Below are 18351 nucleotides of genomic sequence, written 5' to 3'. Positions count from 1 at the left end.
GGAGGTGTCAGTGGGTGTTCGTTGCCAGTTGCCTGTTGAGGGTTTGCATATGATTTTGGGGAATGATTTGGCTGGTGACAAGGTGTGGGCCGATGGTCAGCCTAATGTAGTGAAGGCTCCTATGTTCCCCACTGTTGCATCCTCTGTGACACCACTGCCCTTGGGTGACATTTTTCCAGCCTGTGCTATCACCCGTGCAGCCAGCCGTGATGCCCAGAGGATGGAGCCAGAGTGTTTGGAGTTGCCAGATTCTTTGCTGGTTGACCAGTTAGCAGGTTCTCAGGCTGAGCTAGTGGCAGAACAGAAGGCTGATTCCTCTTTAACAGAGCTGTTTGACAGAGTTGTGCCAGCATCAGAAGTAAGGGATACTGCCCAGTGCTATTTCCTCCTAAATGGACTATTGGTTCGGAAGTGGCTGTCACATGGTGATGCATCTGTAGGAGAGCCAATATTCCAAGTTGTTGTCCCTAGGAACTGTCGCAATAAAGTGCTCCAGACGTCACATGGTGACGTGGCAGGTCATCTTGGCGTCCGTAAAACCTACACTCGTATATTGCAACATTTCTTCTGGCCACGCTTAAAGAGGGACGTTGCCCTTTTTGTTAAGACATGTCATACCTGTCAGCTCACAGGCAAGCCAAATCAGGTTGTTAAACCTGCTCCTCTACAGCCCATTCCAGCCACTGGACAGCCATTTGAGCATCTGATCATTGATTGTGTGGGGCCCCTGCCTCGGTCCAAGTCTGGACACACATATTTGTTGACTGTAATGTGTCAGGTTACCCGGTATCCTGCTGCTTATCCACTTCGCAGCATTACAGCAAAAGCAGTGGTTGGAGCTTTGACCCAGTTCATTTCAGTATTTGGCATCCCCAAAGTCATACAGTCTGACCAAGGTTCCAATTTCACATCCCATCTGTTTGCTCAGGTGCTTAAACAGTTACACATAAAGCACAACAAATCAACAGCCTACCACGCACAAAGTCAGGGTGCACTTGAACGTTTCCACCAAACGTTGAAATCCCTGTTGCGTGCTTATTGCACCGAACTGTCGGGTGACTGGGGGGGTGGGCTGCCCTGGTTGCTGTTAGCAGCTCGTGAAGTTATTCAGGAAAGTACTGGATTCAGCCCGAATGAGCTGGTGTTTGGCCATAAAGTGCGTGGCCCACTTGCAGTTTTGCAAGATGGTTGTTTGCCAGAGGATCCACCTCCAAATCTTAAGGATTATGTCAGTGGTTTCAGACTAAAATTGTACAGGGCAGGTGAGCTGGCTAGGCAAAAGTTGCAGAAATCACAGGGCAAGATGAAGAAACAATATGACCAACGGGCTGAGGCTCGCCAGTTTAACCCAGGTGACCGTGTACTTACTCTTCTGCCTCTTGTAGATTCTCCTTTTCAAGCCAAGTACAGTGGTCCTTTTTCTGTTGTGCGGCAAGTCTCTGATCTAAATTATTTGATTGAGACTCCTGGCCGTAGAAAATCTACAAAGTTGTGCCATGCTAACCTTCTGAAGCCATATCACACTCGTGAGTCGGTGTCTCCATTGCAGAAGAGCTCCCTAGCCAAGCCAGTGTTGGTCTCTAGCCCTGTTTTGACCTCTTCTGTGTCTGAACCAGTGGTAGTTGAGGAGGAAGGGGTGGATATTGCTCCTGATGATGGGTTGTTGCAGGGCCGGTTGAAAAATTCAGAGACATTACAAGATCTGAATATCCTTGTCGGACACTTACATGTGGCTAAACGTGAGGAGTTGATTAAACTAATTAACAGCCATCTATCACTGTTTTCTGATACTCCAACCCAAACACACTTAATTGAGCACGACATAGATGTTGGAAATGCTGAGCCCATCAAGCAGCGCTTTTATCGTGTGTCAGATGAGAAGAGGAGACAGTTGGAGGCTGAAGTACAGTACATGCTGGATAATGGTATTGCTGAGCCTTGTTCATCAAATTGGGCCTCCCCATGCCTCCTAGTTAAAAAGGCAGATGCTAGTTTGAGGCCCTGCACTGACTATCGTGAGGTGAACAGTATCACTAAACCTGATCTGTATCCTCTTCCTCGTATGGAAGACTGTATTGATATGGTAGGTTCAGCCACATTTGTGAGCAAATTTGATCTTCTCAAAGGGTACTGGCAAGTCCCACTCACCAAAAGGGCAAGGGATATTTCAGCTTTCATAACTCCTTCTGGCTTGTATTCATACACTGTAATGCCATTTGGTTTGAGGAATGCTCCTGCAACATTCCAACGGCTAATGAATCGGGTTGTTTCAGGTCTTAATGGTTGTGCAGTGTACCTGGATGACGTTGTGGTGTATTCTGACACCTGGGAAGAACATGTCCAGCGTATAGGTGCTCTTTTTGACAGGTTGGTCTGGGCCAACTTGACAGTAAATCTGGCCAAATGTGAGTTTGCCAGAGCCACTGTGACCTATCTTGGAAAGGTGGTAGGTCAAGGCCAGGTTCGACCAGTGGAGGCCAAGGTCATGGCAGTGCAAAAGTTCTCCCCCCCTACCACCAAGAAAGAGCTGATGCGCTTCCTAGGGTTGGTAGGCTACTATCGCAGCTTTTGCAAGAACTTTTCATCTGTGGTAGCCCCCTTGACTGACCTTTTGAAAGCTAAAGCCGAATATATTTGGTCGTCAACATGCCAAAATGCATTTGACAGTGTAAAAGCCTTGTTGTGTTCAGCCCCAGTGTTGGCAGCACCAAGATTTGATCATCCCTTTAAGCTTCATGTAGATGCCAGCAATGTGGGTGTTGGGGCTGTCCTGTTGCAGGAGAATGCAGAGGGTGTAGACTGTCCCGTGAGCTTCTTCTCCAGAAAATTTAACAAGCATCAATACAACTATTCAGTGATCGAAAAGGAGGCGTTGGCACTTGTTTGGGCTCTGCAGCATTTTGATGTCTATGTAGGTTCAGGGGTATCTTCGCTGACAGTTTTCACTGATCATAATCCCCTCACCTTTTTGAAGTCACTGCAAAACCCTAATCAGAGGCTAATGAGGTGGGCGCTGTTCCTGCAGCCATACAACTTAGACATCCGACATATTAAGGGAACTGACAATGTAATTGCAGATGCCCTGTCTCGGGCACCTGTAGACATTTAGTCTATTTATTTATGCTGTCTCATTTCCATGCTCTCCTCTGCTCATCTCTCGGCTCTTCATTCCCTTAAAATGCTCCTTTGGTACCAAGGCTGCTGGGTTGGTGAGGATGGAGGGATGTGCTGGAGGACGCAGCCTGGAGGGAGTGCAGTACTGTCTGTCAGCTATTGGTAATGTATTAACCATGACAGATTGGGACATATTATCGCCTGTTTGATGTTAAACACGAGGTGGAACCTCGTTCTTATGGAGGGGGGTGTTACGACCCCTCCCTTTCTGCTCTCTATCATGCAGTTGATTACTTCCTGCAGGAGTTGGTAGTCAGGGAGGGTCGTTAAGGCAAGGTGCTGACACCTGGCTAGGCCTCTAGAAAGGAGATAAATGCCAGCCTGGTCTCATTCTCTCTCTCTCTCTCTCCTAGGCTCCACGCTGCTACAGGTTCTGGGTTTGTTTGGCGGTTTTCCTTTTACACTCAACAGCCACACACAAATATCTCACTCATCCACACACTACATTCACCACTGACACCACTACACTCCACACCTCATGCTTTTTGTATATATGTTGTTTTAGTTACAATAAAACATTTTCTTTTGGCACCTGACTTGTCTCTCCTCCATGTCACATATGTTGAGCCAGTTTGTGACACTGCATACTACATCACTATAATACTGCAGTACTTTTACTGTAATACTGCATACTACATCACTATAATACTGCAGTACTTTTACTTTTTAAGGTCACATGACCGCTGGAAGATATATGACTGATTATAAAATCTTTTAAACTCTGAAACTATCTGACACATTTATTCTCTTCTTAAACTTTTCTGTATAAAAACTTTGATATATTTTTATTTATCTGATTTTATTTTAATTCTGTAACATTAAGGCAAGCTGTCTGTATGTGTGTGTGTGTCTGTCTGTGTGTGTGTGAGCGTGTCTGTCTGTGTGTGTGTGTGAGTGTGTCTGTGTGTCTGTCTGTCTGTGTGTGTGTGTGTGTGTGTGTGTGTGTGTGTGTGTGTGTGTGTGTGTGTGTGTGTGTTATTAACGTTAAACTATGAATGAAGTCAGAGTCTGAACGTTAAAGGCAATAATGAGACTTTAATGAGGCAGTAAAGACAGTGAACTGAAAGCATAACATCTTCATCATCTTCATCATCACCATCATCATCATCATCACCACCATCATCATCATCACCATCATCATCATCACCATCATCATCATCATCAGTATACTGGGACACGAAGACGAGACACAGACAGAAGCTGAGACCTGCAGGAGATAATATGACGTATGGGTCTGATTATAGATCCTTTAATGCTGTTTATATATAAAGCTGATTAATACAGGCTGAGTACAAGCTGTTAATACACGTTAAAGGGGCGGTCCGCCACATCCGCCACGTTAAAGGGGCGGTCCGCCACATCCGCCACGTTAAAGGGGCGGTCCGCCACATCCGCCACGTTAAAGGGGCGGTCCGCCACATCCGCCACGTTAAAGGGGCGGTCCGCCACCTTAAAGGGGCGGTCCGCCACATCCGCCACCTTAAAGGGGCGGTCCGCCACCTTAAAGGGGCGGTCCGCCACATCCGCCACCTTAAAGGGGCGGTCCGCTACATCCGCCACGTTAAAAGAGCAGTCCACTAGTCTGCCACGTTAAAGGAGCAGTCCGCCATGTCCGCCACATCCGCCACCTTAAAGGAGCAGTCCGCCATGTCCGCCACGTTAAAGGGGCGGTCCGCCACGTCCGCCACGTTAAAGGGGCGGTCCGCCACGTTAAAGGGGCGGTCCGCCACATCCGCCACCTTAAAGGAGCAGTCCACTAGTCTGCCACGTTAAAGGAGCAGTCCGCCATGTCCGCCACATCCGCCACGTTAAAGGAGCAGTCCGCCATGTCCGCCACGTTAAAGGGGCGGTCCGCCACGTTAAAGGGGCGGTCCGCCACGTCCGCCACGTTAAAGGGGCGGTCCGCCACGTTAAAGGGGCGGTCCGCCACGTCCGCCACGTTAAAGGGGCGGTCCGCCACGTCCGCCACGTTAAAGGGGCGGTCCGCCACATCCGCCACGTTAAAGGAGCAGTCCGCCATGTCCGCCACGTTAAAGGGGCGGTCCGCCACGTTAAAGGAGCAGTCCGCCACGTTAAAGGAGCGGTCCGCCACGTTAAAGGAGCAGTCCGCCACGTTAAAGGGGCGGTCCGCCACATCCGCCACGTTAAAGGAGCAGTCCGCCATGTCCGCCACGTTAAAGGGGCGGTCCGCCACGTTAAAGGAGCAGTCCGTCACCTTAAAGGAGCAGTCCGCCATGTCCGCCACGTTAAAGGAGCAGTCCGCCACGTTAAAGGAGCGGTCCGCCACGTTAAAGGAGCGGTCCGCCACGTTAAAGGAGCAGTCCGCCACGTTAAAGGAGCGGTCCGTCACTTCAGTAACCCTCCACATCTCTGCGTGCTGAACATCCAGAGACCTCAATGTTTGGGACGTTTAATGATTCATGACTGTTTAAGAGTTTCAGTGTCGTAGTCCGTTATTTATCTGTTAATTAAACCGGAGTCGGCCGATCATCATTTAGCAGCTAAAGACTGACCAAAGTTTTTAAGGTATTTAAAAACGTTTGAAACAAAATCCATTAAAAACTCGTCACACACCAGAATCCCGTCTGCTGGTTTGATGTGTTCGCTGCTCAGAGCCGAACGCTTTATGCTAAGCTAGGCGAAACCGGGACCCTTTATGCTAAGCTAGGCAAAACCGGGACCCTTTATGCTAAGCTAGGCGAAACCGGGACCCTTTATGCTAAGCTAGGCAAAACCGGGACCCTTTATGCTAAGCTAGGCGAAACCGGGACCCTTTATGCTAAGCTAGGCAAAACCGGGACCCGCTTTTCAGCGTTTAAAACCAGGAGTCCCCGCAAACACCCGACGTCCCCGCAAACACCCGACGTCCCCACAAACACCCGACGTCCCCGCAAACACCCGACGTCCCCGCAAACACCCGACGTCCCCGCAAACAGCCGACGTCCCCACAAACACCCGACGTCCCCGCAAACACCCGACGTCCCCGCAAACAGCCGACGTCCCCACAAACACCCGACGTCCCCGCAAACACCCGACGTCCCCGCAAACACCCGACGTCCCCATAAACACCCGACGTCCCCGCAAACACCCGACGTCCCCATAAACACCCGAGGTCCCCGCAAACACTGACGTCCCCACAAACACCCGACGTCCCCATAAACACCCGACGTCCCCGCAAACACTCGACGTCCCCGCAAACACCCGACGTCCCCGCAAACACCCGACGTCCCCGCAAACACCCGACGTCCCCGCAAACACCCGACGTCCCCATAAACACCCGAGGTCCCCGCAAACACCCGACGTCCCCACAAACACTCGAGGTCCCCGCAAATACTCAAGGTCCCCGCAAACACCCGACGTCCCCACAAACACTGATGTCCCCATAAACACCCGAGGTCCCCACAAATACTCGAGGTCCCCATAAACACCAACGTCCCCACAAACACCCGAGGTCCCCGCAAACACTGACGTCCCCACAAACACCCGACGTCCCCACAAACACCCGACGTCCCCATAAACACTGACGTCCCCACAAACACTCGAGGTCCCCGCAAACACCCGACGTCCCCGCAAACACCCGACGTCCCCGCAAACACCCGACGTCCCCGCAAACACCCGACGTCCCCATAAACACCCGACGTCCCCGCAAACACCCGACGTCCCCATAAACACCCGACGTCCCCGCAAACACCCGACGTCCCCATAAACACCCGAGGTCCCCGCAAACACCCGACGTCCCCACAAACACTCGAGGTCCCCGCAAATACTCAAGGTCCCCGCAAATACTCAAGGTCCCCGCAAACACCCGACGTCCCCACAAACACTGATGTCCCCATAAACACCCGAGGTCCCCACAAATACTCGAGGTCCCCATAAACACCAACGTCCCCACAAACACCCGAGGTCCCCGCAAACACTGACGTCCCCACAAACACCCGACGTCCCCACAAACACCCGACGTCCTCGCAAACACCCGACGTCCCCATAAACACTGACGTCCCCACAAACACTCGAGGTCCCCGCAAACACCCGACGTCCCCGCAAACACCCGACGTCCCCGCAAACACCCGACGTCCCCGCAAACACCCGACGTCCCCGCAAACACCCGACGTCCCCGCAAACACCCGACGTCCCCATAAACACCCGAGGTCCCCGCAAACACCCGACGTCCCCACAAACACTCGAGGTCCCCGCAAACACCCGACGTCCCCGCAAACACCCGACGTCCCCATAAACACCCGAGGTCCCCGCAAACACCCGACGTCCCCACAAACACTCGAGGTCCCCGCAAATACTCAAGGTCCCCGCAAATACTCAAGGTCCCCGCAAACACCCGACGTCCCCACAAACACTGATGTCCCCATAAACACCCGAGGTCCCCACAAATACTCGAGGTCCCCATAAACACCAACGTCCCCACAAACACCCGAGGTCCCCGCAAACACTGACGTCCCCACAAACACCCGACGTCCCCACAAACACCCGACGTCCTCGCAAACACCCGACGTCCCCATAAACACTGACGTCCCCACAAACACTCGAGGTCCCCGCAAACACCCGACGTCCCCACAAACACCCGACGTCCCCGCAAACACCCGACGTCCCCGCAAACACCCGACGTCCCCGCAAACACCCGACGTCCCCGCAAACACCCGACGTCCCCATAAACACCCGAGGTCCCCGCAAACACCCGACGTCCCCACAAACACTCGAGGTCCCCGCAAACACCCGACGTCCCCGCAAACACCCGACGTCCCCATAAACACCCGAGGTCCCCGCAAACACCCGACGTCCCCACAAACACTCGAGGTCCCCGCAAATACTCAAGGTCCCCGCAAACACCCAACGTCCCCACAAACACTGATGTCCCCATAAACACCCGAGGTCCCCACAAATACTCGAGGTCCCCATAAACACCAACGTCCCCACAAACACTGATGTCCCCATAAACACCCGACGTCCCCACAGCGTACTACTAGAAAACTGCGTGTGTTTCTGTTGATGTCACAAATTAAACGTTTTGCGCTTCGTTAAGATAACGAGACGCCGTGATTCAGCTTCAGCAGGTCAGACCTCGTTTATTCATGTTTCAATAACACTGGAGCTTCAGCTTTAGAAAACATGAAGGTCCGTTTCACTGCGTGTCACGTGGAATCATCTACTGTCTAATTTACTAGATTTATTTATTGATATATTGAAGCCATGCGAGAGTTGGTTTACGTGTGAATATCGTTAGCATACTGAGCTATTTATCAACTTTGGCATCACAGTTTGCATATATGATCTCTGTAACTTGTTAAATACACTAAGTTATTTCTCTGGATCCATAAAAACTGGAATTATTCTGTGAATTTAAATTTGTACCTTTCTCTAAAGAGACCTACAACACTTTGGAGCTGCATTGATTAGCTGATTAATTGATTAGATAAATACTTTCATTCAGCCTGCTGGGTCATCTTCAGTAAAACCAGCTCCTGAAGAGACGTCCCCCTTTTCTCACCTTTTATTAAATGATGAGTAAATAATCTGAAAGGGTTCGGGTTCGGGTTCGGGTTCGTCCCCGCCGGACTAAACAGAGACCAGGAGGACTCACCCGAGTGTCGGACTGTTCCTTTACATCAAAGGTTTTTTGCTACAAGGGAATTAACACTGTGAGGGTTAGCGGTCCACAGAGGGTCCAGGTCTACCTGTGTGGTTAGCGGTCCACAGAGGGTCCAGGTAAAGGTCTACCTGTGTGGTTAGCGGTCCACAGACGGTCCAGGTAAAGGTCTACCTGTGCGGTTAGCGGTCCACAGAGGGTCCAGGTAAAGGTCTACCTGTGTGGTTAGCGGTCCACAGAGGGTCCAGGTAGAGGTCTACCTGTGTGGTTAGCGGTCCACAGAGGGTCCAGGTAAAGGTCTACCTGTGTGGTTAGCGGTCCACAGAGGGTCCAGGTAAAGGTCTACCTGTGTGGTTAGCGGTCCACAGAGGGTCCAGGTCTACCTGTGCGATGGTTCCAGGGAAGAATCAGCTCAGTCAGTATTTACACATAAAATGGTTCATTAATGATGATTCAGCAGGTTCAGACCGACGGACTGAACCCACAACACTAGGTTCACTCTGGTTCTGGTCTGGTGAGATTGTCTCTGCTGTAAATCTTTGGACCCGTTTTCCAGGAACCCAGAACCTTTAAAGACCTCAAGAACTGTCCAGAAACACTTTTAGGCACTCAGGAACTTTTACAACCTTTTATAGGAACTAAGATGTTTTTCCAGGAACCCAAGAACCCTTTTAAGACCTTGGACATGTTTCCAGAACCTCTTCAGGACCCTGGGAACATTTCCAGAGATGCAGGAACCTTTAAAGAAATCAGAACTTTCCCAGAAACAAGAACTTCAGGAACAAGGAAGCGCTTCGGGAGCTAATAAAGTTTCCAGGATCAGGAACTAACGAGCCTTAAACATCCTCAGACCCTGGAAACTATCCACTGAGGGATTCAGGAAGGTTTTCCAGGAACCAAGGAACCCTTTCAGGAATTCGGGAACATTTCTAGAAAGTCAAAAACATGACCTGTACAGTCCACCAGAGAGGCCGAGCTCAGGTTCTGCTTCCTGGACCAGAGCTGGTTCTGGAGTCCAGCTGTGGTTCCTCCTCCAGAAAGTTTCTACTTCTGTAAAACACGAGAGTCTAAACTGAGACCAGGATCCAGAGTTCAGTCTGATGGAATAAATGATCAGCAGTCCGTGCCCCCCCCCCCCCCCCCCCCATCAGCAGGAGGGGCTGGTGGTGATGGGAGGACGATGAGCCTCAGGACTTATTGTCATCGTAGAGATCGTGCGAGGCCTGAATGTCGGGAAGCTCCATCTCACAGACGACGCTGCGAGGAGACATCGAGTTCCTGTTGAAGAAATGACCTCCGCCTGGAGAGAGGAGAAGAAGAAGAAGAAGAAGAAGAAGAAGAAGAAGGAGAAGAAGAAGAAGAAGAAGAAGAAGAAGGAGAAGAAGAAGAAGAAGAAGAAGAAGAAGAAGAAGAAGAAGAAGAAGGAGAAGAAGAAGAAGAAGAAGGAGAAGAAGAAGAAGAAGAAGAAGAAGAAGAAGAAGAAGAAGAAGAAGAAGAAGAAGAAGTATTACTGACACAGTTTAGAAACTATCACTGGCAGCAGATTGGACCCAAAGGGCAGTCATTGATCTGATCTGAATTTCTCTATCTCTATCAAAATAGGAATGTTGCCATGGTTACGTCATCCACAAACTCTAACCCTAACCCTTTGTCCCACATCCTGCGTTCTTACTGGTCACAGCCACAGTGATGTCAGCGGGGGTCCTGGGCGTGGTCTCAGGGTGGGGGGGGCTGAGAGGCTCCAGGCTGATGGACGGCTGGCTGCTGTCACTCAGCGGCGCCCTCTGGCTGCTGGACGCCCGACTGACACCCAGACGATCCACGTCCAACACCACGCTGTCCACACAGGGAAGACTGGTCTGCAGACAGAGGACGGAGCATTACATCACCGCCGACCAATCAGACAGCAGCGTTGGCTGTGGTTTACTCACCATGATGCCGAGAGCTTTGAGGATGTTGAGTTTGCACATGGGACAGGTGCAGTGCTCGTTCAGCCACGGGTCCACACACATCTTATGGAAGACGTGTCTGAAAAACATCTTTAATAATCAGCTCTGTACGGAGTCAGTCACAGCTGTTATAACCTCACGTTATATTTACACACTCATATAATATAATATATAATATAATATATAATATATAATATATAATATAATATAATATAATATATAATATAATAAAATATATAATATAATATATAATATAATATATAATATAATATATAATATAATATTATATAATATATTATATAATATAATATAATATAATATATTATATAATATAATATATTATATAATATATTATATAATATATAATCTATAATATAATATAGTATAAAGGAGCTGTATTATGAACTCACTTGCAGGGCAGGATACGAACCACATCGTTCAGCTGATACGCTTCAATACACACAGCACAGTGATTAAAGTCTGGATCAGTTTCCTGTAACACACACACACACACACACACACACACACACACACACACACACACACACACACACACACACACACACACACACACACACACACACCCCTTAGCACCAGGAAATACCAACAAAGAAGAGGACTGAACTCCAGGTAACACCAACGAAGAAGAAGTGTAGTGCTGACCTTGTCTCCTTTCTTCACCGTCCTCGTCGTCAACTTCCCGATCGCTTTCTTCGCCGCGTCGCCAAGACGACGCTACAACACACACACACACACACACACACACACACACACACAGAGTATTACACAACATTCACGGTGCGACGGTCAGACCAGAGTCCACTTCCTGGATAGGCTTCAGTGGTCCGGCTCCATCAGAACGAGCTCATAGAACCTCAGAACCCACTAGAACGTGTAGTTAGCATGTAGTTAGCGTGTAGTTAGCATGTAGTTAGCATGTTACTAGGGTGTAGTTAGCATGTTATTAGCGTGTAGTTAGCATGTAGTTAGCATGTTATTAGGGTGTAGTTAGCATGTTATTAGGGTGTAGTTAGCATGTAGTTAGCATGTTATTAGGGTGTAGTTAGCATGTAGTTAGCATGTTATTAGGGTGTAGTTAGCATGTAGTTAGCATGTTATTAGCGTGTAGTTAGCATGTTATTAGGGTGTAGTTAGCATGTAGTTAGCATGTTATTAGGGTGTAGTTAGCATGTAGTTAGCATGTTATTAGGGTGTAGTTAGCATGTAGTTAGCATGTTATTAGGGTGTAGTTAGCATGTAGTTAGCATGTTATTAGGGTGTAGTTAGCATGTAGTTTGCATGTAGTTAGCATGTAGTTAGCATGTAGTTAGCGTGTACCTGGCTGCGGCCGCGGGCGCTGCTGTAGCGGAGCTTCTGGATGAAGTAGAAGACGAGCCAGGCGGAGCTGATGATGAGGAGGACGATGAAGGACACGGACACGAACACCAGCGAGCCGCGGTTGATGGTCTTGGTGGAACCGCGTTGACCCACCAACACAGAGACCTGGACCGTCAGGTTCCGGTCTAGCTGGGCCAGGATCTCCTTCCCAAACGCCTCCGTGATCATCACCGCCACCGTGTCCCCGGTCCCTGAGGTCAGAGGTCAGGTCCACCAATCAGCTGTGACCCTTAAAAACTGAACTAAACTATCTCAAAGACTTTGAACTCTTTTCTCTGCATGTTCCCTAACCCTACAAAGCAGATCATTCTCTACCTCCCCAACCCCCCTGACCCTAACCCCCCCAACCTCACCAACCCAAACCCCACCAACCTTTAACCCCCAGCTTATACCAGCGATCTTGTTCTTTGGGTCACGACCCAAAGCTCATGACCAGAGGTGAGGGTAGGAACCCAAAGCTCATGACCAGAGGTGAGGGTAGGAACCCAAAGCTCATGACCAGAGGTGAGGGTAGGAACCCAAAGCTCATGACCAGAGGTGAGGGTAGGAACCAAGGTGAGGGTAGGATCCATAAAGATTATGAACAGGATCGGTGACCGGAAGTCGTTCTCCATGGCCTCACTGAACTCCTCCCATGTCCGGGTTTTTGCCTCAGCGACCGCCCTAGCTGCGCTCCGCTTGGTCTGCCGGTACCTGTCTGCTGCCTCCGGAGTCCTACAGGCCAATAAGGTCCTATAGGACTCCTTCTTCAGCTTGACGGCATCCCTCACCGCCGGTGTCCACCAGCGGGTTCGAGGATTGCCGCCACGACAGGCACCGACCACCTTGCAGCCACAGCTCCGGTCAGCCGCCTTAACAATGGAGGCACGGAACATGGCGGAACATGGTCCTGGTGCACATATGGACCCCCCCCCCCCCCCCCCCTTATGCTTGAACATGGTGTTCGTTATGGACAATCTGAGACGAGCACAGAAGTCCAATAACAGAACACCGCTCGGGTTCAGATCGGGGGGGCCGTTCCTCCCAATCACACCCCTCCAGGTCTCACTGTCGCTGCCAACGTGGGCGTTGAAGTCCCCCAGCAGAACGAGGGAATCCCCAGATGGAGACTCTCCAGCCCCCCTCCAAGGAGTCCAAGAAGGGTGGATACTCTGAGCTGCTGTTTGGACCATAGGCACAAACAACAGTCAGGATCCGCCCCCCCACCCGAAGGCGGAGGGAGGCTACCCTCTCGTCTACCGGCCACCCCTGCCTGGCGCCTCTCACCAGTGGCAACTCCAGAGTGGAAGAGAGTCCAACCCCTCTCGAGGAGACTGGTTCCAGACTGGTTCCAGACTGGTTCCAGAGCCCTTGCTGTGCGTCGAGGTGAGACCGACCACCAGCTCAGGCTCCTTCCCCACCAGAGAGGTGACGTTCCACGTCCCTAGAGCTAGCTTCTGCAGCCGAGGGTCGGACCGCCAAGGTCCCCGCCTTCAGCTGCCGCCCAGCTCACAAGCACACCCAACCCCTTTGGCCCCTCCCACTGGTGGTGAGTCTGTGGGAGGGGGGTCCCATGTCGCCGTGCTGGGCCGGGCCCCATAGAAGGCCCGGCCACCAGGTGCTCGCCGCAGAGCCCCATCTCCAGGCCTGGGGGGGGGGCCCCGGTGACCCACGTCCGGGCAAGGGACATGGAAAACCATACATGTTGCTCATCAAAGGGGTCTTTTTGAGCTACCCTTTGTCTGGCCCCTCCCCCCGGACCTGTTTGGCAAACCACCTCAACCCTACCAACCCTACCCCCCCAACCCTACCCCCCCAACCCTACCAACTCTACCAACCCTAACCCCCCAACCCTACCCCCCCAACCCTACCAACTCTACCAACCCTAACCCCCCAACCCTACCCCCCCAACCCTACCAACTCTACCAACCCTAAACCCCCAACCCTACCAACCCTACCAACCCTGCCAACCCTAACCCCCCAACCCTACCAACTCTACCAACCCTACCAACCCTAACCCCCCAACCCTACCAACTCTGCCAACCCTAACCCCCCAACCCTACCCCCCCAACCCTACCAACTCTACCAACCCTAACCCCCCAACCCTACCAACTCTACCAACCCTAAACCCCCAACCCTACCAACCCTACCAACCCTACCAACCCTACCAACCCTGCCAACCCTAACCCCCCAACCCTACCAACTCTACCAACCCTACCAACCCTAACCCCCCAACCCTACCAACTCTGCCAACCCTAACCCCCCAACCCTACCCCCCCAACCCTACCAACTCTGCCAACCCTAACCCCCCAACCCTACCAACCCTACCAACCCTACCAACCCTGCCAACCCTAACCCCCCAACCCTACCAACTCTACCAACCCTACCAACCCTAACCCCCCAACCCTACCAACTCTGCCAACCCTACCCCCCCAACCCTAACCCCCCAACCCTACCAACTCTGCCAACCCTACCAACCCTACCAACCCTAACCCCCCAACCCTACCAACTCTGCCAACCCTACCCCCCCAACCCTACCAACTCTACCAACCCAATCCCCCCACCCTACCAACCCTACCCCCCCACCCTACCAACCCTAAACCCCCCAACTCCCCCAACCCCACCAACCCTACCCCCCCCAACTCCCCCAACTCCCCCAACCCTACCCCCCCAACCCTACCAACCAAATAATAATAATAATTAAGACAATGAATTAATAACTACACCAATAAATGAAATCAATAATCTGACCTTCGTGTCCCATCTTCACCGTCTTGTCGGTGGAGTTGTTGTAGATGAGGACGGCCGTGGCGTTGAAGGCGGCGGCCTTCAGGATCTTCTCCTTAAAAGTGCAGTTTCCTCTCTGCAGCAGCGCCACCCAGTGGACCACGCGGGCCGGGACCAGGAAGCGGGTGCTGGGGTCGCAACCCTGCCGGTCCACCGCTGAGACACACAGCGTTACCATGGTTACTCAGGATGGAGCCTGCTGCCTACATTACCCAAAATGCACCTCTACAGACTGTGTTGTATGATGCTGCTGAGGCTGTGACATCATCAGTGACATCATCAAAAGGCTTTTCACATAGGGAATATGCTCAGGTGGAGAATAGCTGCCCATTAACAATATTAATATTAATAAGATATAATAATTATAATGATAATAACAATAATAAGTATTATGGGATGTTGGAGCTCAGTGTGCTGCTGCAGTGTCCTTGGACAGTTTGACTGTAATCTGACACCTGAGAAACGCTCCGACCTTCAACATCCTGAAGCTCCGCAGTGTCTCCACACACACACACACACACACACACACACACACACACACACACACACACACACACACACACACACACACACACACACACACACACACACACACACACTCTCTCTTGGTGGAGCTGTACTAAACAGTAAAGGAAACAATCTCAGTTCAGCCTCTGATTGGCTCGTTTAGGTTATCGCTGTTTGGGTCGTAAATTTCTGATTCTGTTACAAAAAGTTCAGAAGAGCTCTCAGTCTGAAGCTCTCAGTCTGAAGCTCTCAGTCTGAAGCTCTCAGTCTGAAACTCTCAGTCTGAAACTCTCAGTCTGAAACTCTCAGTCTGAAGCTCAGTCTGAAGCTCTCAGTCTGAAGCTCTCAGTCTGAAACTCTCAGTCTGAAGCTCTCAGTCTGAAGCTCTCAGTCTGAAGCTCTCAGTCTGAAGCTCTCAGTCTGAAACTCTCAGTCTGAAGCTCTCAGTCTGAAACTCTCAGTCTGAAACTCTCAGTCTGAAGCTCTCAGTCTGAAGCTCTCAGTCTGAAGCTCTCAGTCTGAAACTCTCAGTCTGAAGCTCTCAGTCTGAAGCTCTCAGTCTGAAGCTCTCAGTCTGAAGCTCTCAGTCTGAAACTCTCAGTCTGAAGCTCTCAGTCTGAAACTCTCAGTCTGAAGCTCTCAGTCTGAAACTCTCAGTCTGAAGCTCTCAGTCTGAAGCTCAGTCTGAAACTCTCAGTCTGAAGCTCTCAGTCTGAAACTCTCAGTCTGAAACTCTCAGTCTGAAACTCTCAGTCTGAAACTCTCAGTCTGAAACTCTCAGTCTGAAGCTCTGTGAGGTCAGGTGACCAGGTGTGAGGTCAGGTGACCAGGTGTGAGGTCATGTGACCAGGTGTGAGGTCACGTGACCAGGTGTGAGGTCATGTGAGCAGGTGTGAGGTCATGTGACCAGGTGTGAGGTCACGTGAGCAGGTGTGAGGTCACGTGACCAGGTGTGAGGTCATGTGAGCAGGTGTGAGGTCATGTGACCAGGTGTGAGGTCATGTGACCAGGTGCAGGTGTGAGGTCAGGTGACCAGGTGTGAGGTCAGGTGAGCAGGTGTGAGGTCATGTGATCAGGTGTGAGGTCATGTGAGCAGGTGTGAGGTCAGGTGAGCAGGTGCAGGTGTGAGGTCATGTGACCAGGTGTGAGGTCAGGTGACCAGGTGTGAGGTCATGTGACCAGGTGTGAGGTCAGGTGACCAGGTGCAGGTGTGAGGTCACGTGACCAGGTGTGAGGTCAGGTGACCAGGTGTGAGGTCAGGTGAGCGTTACCTCCGTGGTGGGGTGCAGGTGTGAAGACGACCCCCCTGGAGTCCAGTTTGGGGGAGTTCTGCCCGTAGGTCCCGTCCTCGCTGCTCATCAGGTGCACGGTGTTCCCGCGGCCGTCCGTTACCGTGGCGTTCACCGTAGCGCCGACGTACTCCTCCGACACCAGGTTCCTGTCGGCCCGCGCCCCCCCCACCCAGCCGGGCTGCACCAGGACCAGGACCAGCACCGCAGGGAGACCAGTCCACCTCAGGGACATCATGGCGTCCTCGGAGTCCGGCTTACATCCACCTGTCCTCCAACCGGCCAATCGGCTCGCTCTCACTCACCTGAGGAAAGAATCTGATTGGACGATAAAAGTGAGACAGTTTCTACGTTTAATGGACGAAATGTTCTGAGACAAAAAGTACTGGTTCTACTGGGAGAACTGGTTCCTACTGGGAGAACTGGTTCCTACTGGGAGAACTGGTTCCTACTGGGAGAACTGGTTCTACTAGAAGAACTGGTTCATACTGGGAGAACTGGTTCCTACTGGGAGAACTGGTTCTACTGGGAGAACTGGTTCCTACTGGGAGAACTGGTTCTACTAGAAGAACTGGTTCATACTGGGAGAACTGGTTCTACTGGGAGAACTGGTTCCTACTGGGAGAACTGGTTCTACTAGAAGAACTGGTTCATACTGGGAGAACTGGTTCCTACTGGGAGAACTGGTTCATACTGGGAGAACTGGTTCTACTGGGAGAACTGGTTCCTACTGGGAGAACTGGTTCTACTAGAAGAACTGGTTCATACTGGGAGAACTGGTTCCTACTGGGAGAACTGGTTCTACTGGGAGAACTGGTTCCTACTGGGAGAACTGGTTCTACTAGAAGAACTGGTTCATACTGGGAGAACCGGTTCACACTGGGAGAGGTAACTGGTTAGCTAGTTACAGTCCTCCAGAGTCTCCACACACACACACACACACACACACACACAATCTGGGAATCGAACCAATCGTCTTCCTTCCTGTGAAGCAGCTGATTCATGAGATCATGTGACCAGTTCAGTCCTCATTGGTCCAATCTGAGGATCGTCATGTGATCTCATCCAATCAGCTGTTCGTGTGTCCTCATGTCCACCGAGTCTTACCTGAACGTCCGTCTGTGTCAGAAGCTTCTTCCTGTCCTGAACCCGTCCTCTGGTGGACACCTGAGTCCTGAACCCGTCCTCTGGTGGACACCTGGGTCCTGAACCCGTCCTCTGGTGGACACCTGGGTCCTGAACCCGTCCTCTGGTGGACACGTGGGTCCTGAACCCGTCCTCTGGTGGACACCTGAGTCCTGATCCCGTCCTCTGGTGGACACCTGGGTCCTGAACCCGTCCTCTGGTGGACACGTGGGTCCTGAACCCGTCCTCTGGTGGACACGTGGGTCCTTCAGACGTCCCGCTGTCCTCCTTTATGTCCTCATGTCAGTTTATGTCCAACAGCACGTCTTCATGTCCCCTAAAAACGTATCTGAGGTCCAAGTCTGTCCAGATGTTGTGTTTATGTCTCCGTGTCCTCCAGATGTTGTGTTTATGTCTCTGTGTGTCCTCCAGATGTTGTGTTTATGTCTCTATGTCCTCCAGATGTTGTGTTTATGTCTCCGTCTGTCCTCCAGATGTTGTGTTTATGTCTCTGTGTCCTCCAGATGTTGTGTTTATGTCTCCG

General features: G+C 51.3%; 1 protein-coding gene across 1 annotated transcript; it reads right to left on the bottom strand.

Annotated features, from left to right (window-relative positions):
• Positions 1–9935: 9935 nt before the first annotated feature.
• On the bottom strand, positions 9936–16962 carry rnf130 (ring finger protein 130). Its single transcript, XM_053323905.1, has 8 exons — positions 16665–16962; positions 14851–15042; positions 12061–12311; positions 11386–11457; positions 11133–11215; positions 10705–10801; positions 10446–10632; positions 9936–10073 (listed from the first exon to the last, which is right to left on the bottom strand). The coding sequence occupies exons 1-8, from the start codon at positions 16918–16920 to the stop codon at positions 9961–9963; spliced, it is 1251 nt and encodes a 416-aa protein (XP_053179880.1). The 5' UTR covers positions 16921–16962; the 3' UTR covers positions 9936–9960.
• Between the last annotated feature and the right edge of the window lie 1389 nt (positions 16963–18351).

Source organism: Scomber japonicus, chromosome 8 (assembly GCF_027409825.1).
Source record: "Scomber japonicus isolate fScoJap1 chromosome 8, fScoJap1.pri, whole genome shotgun sequence".
NCBI lineage: Eukaryota > Metazoa > Chordata > Actinopteri > Scombriformes > Scombridae > Scomber > Scomber japonicus.
The sequence above is the reverse complement of the archived record's forward strand: the minus strand, read 5'-3'. Positions and strand labels throughout refer to the sequence as shown.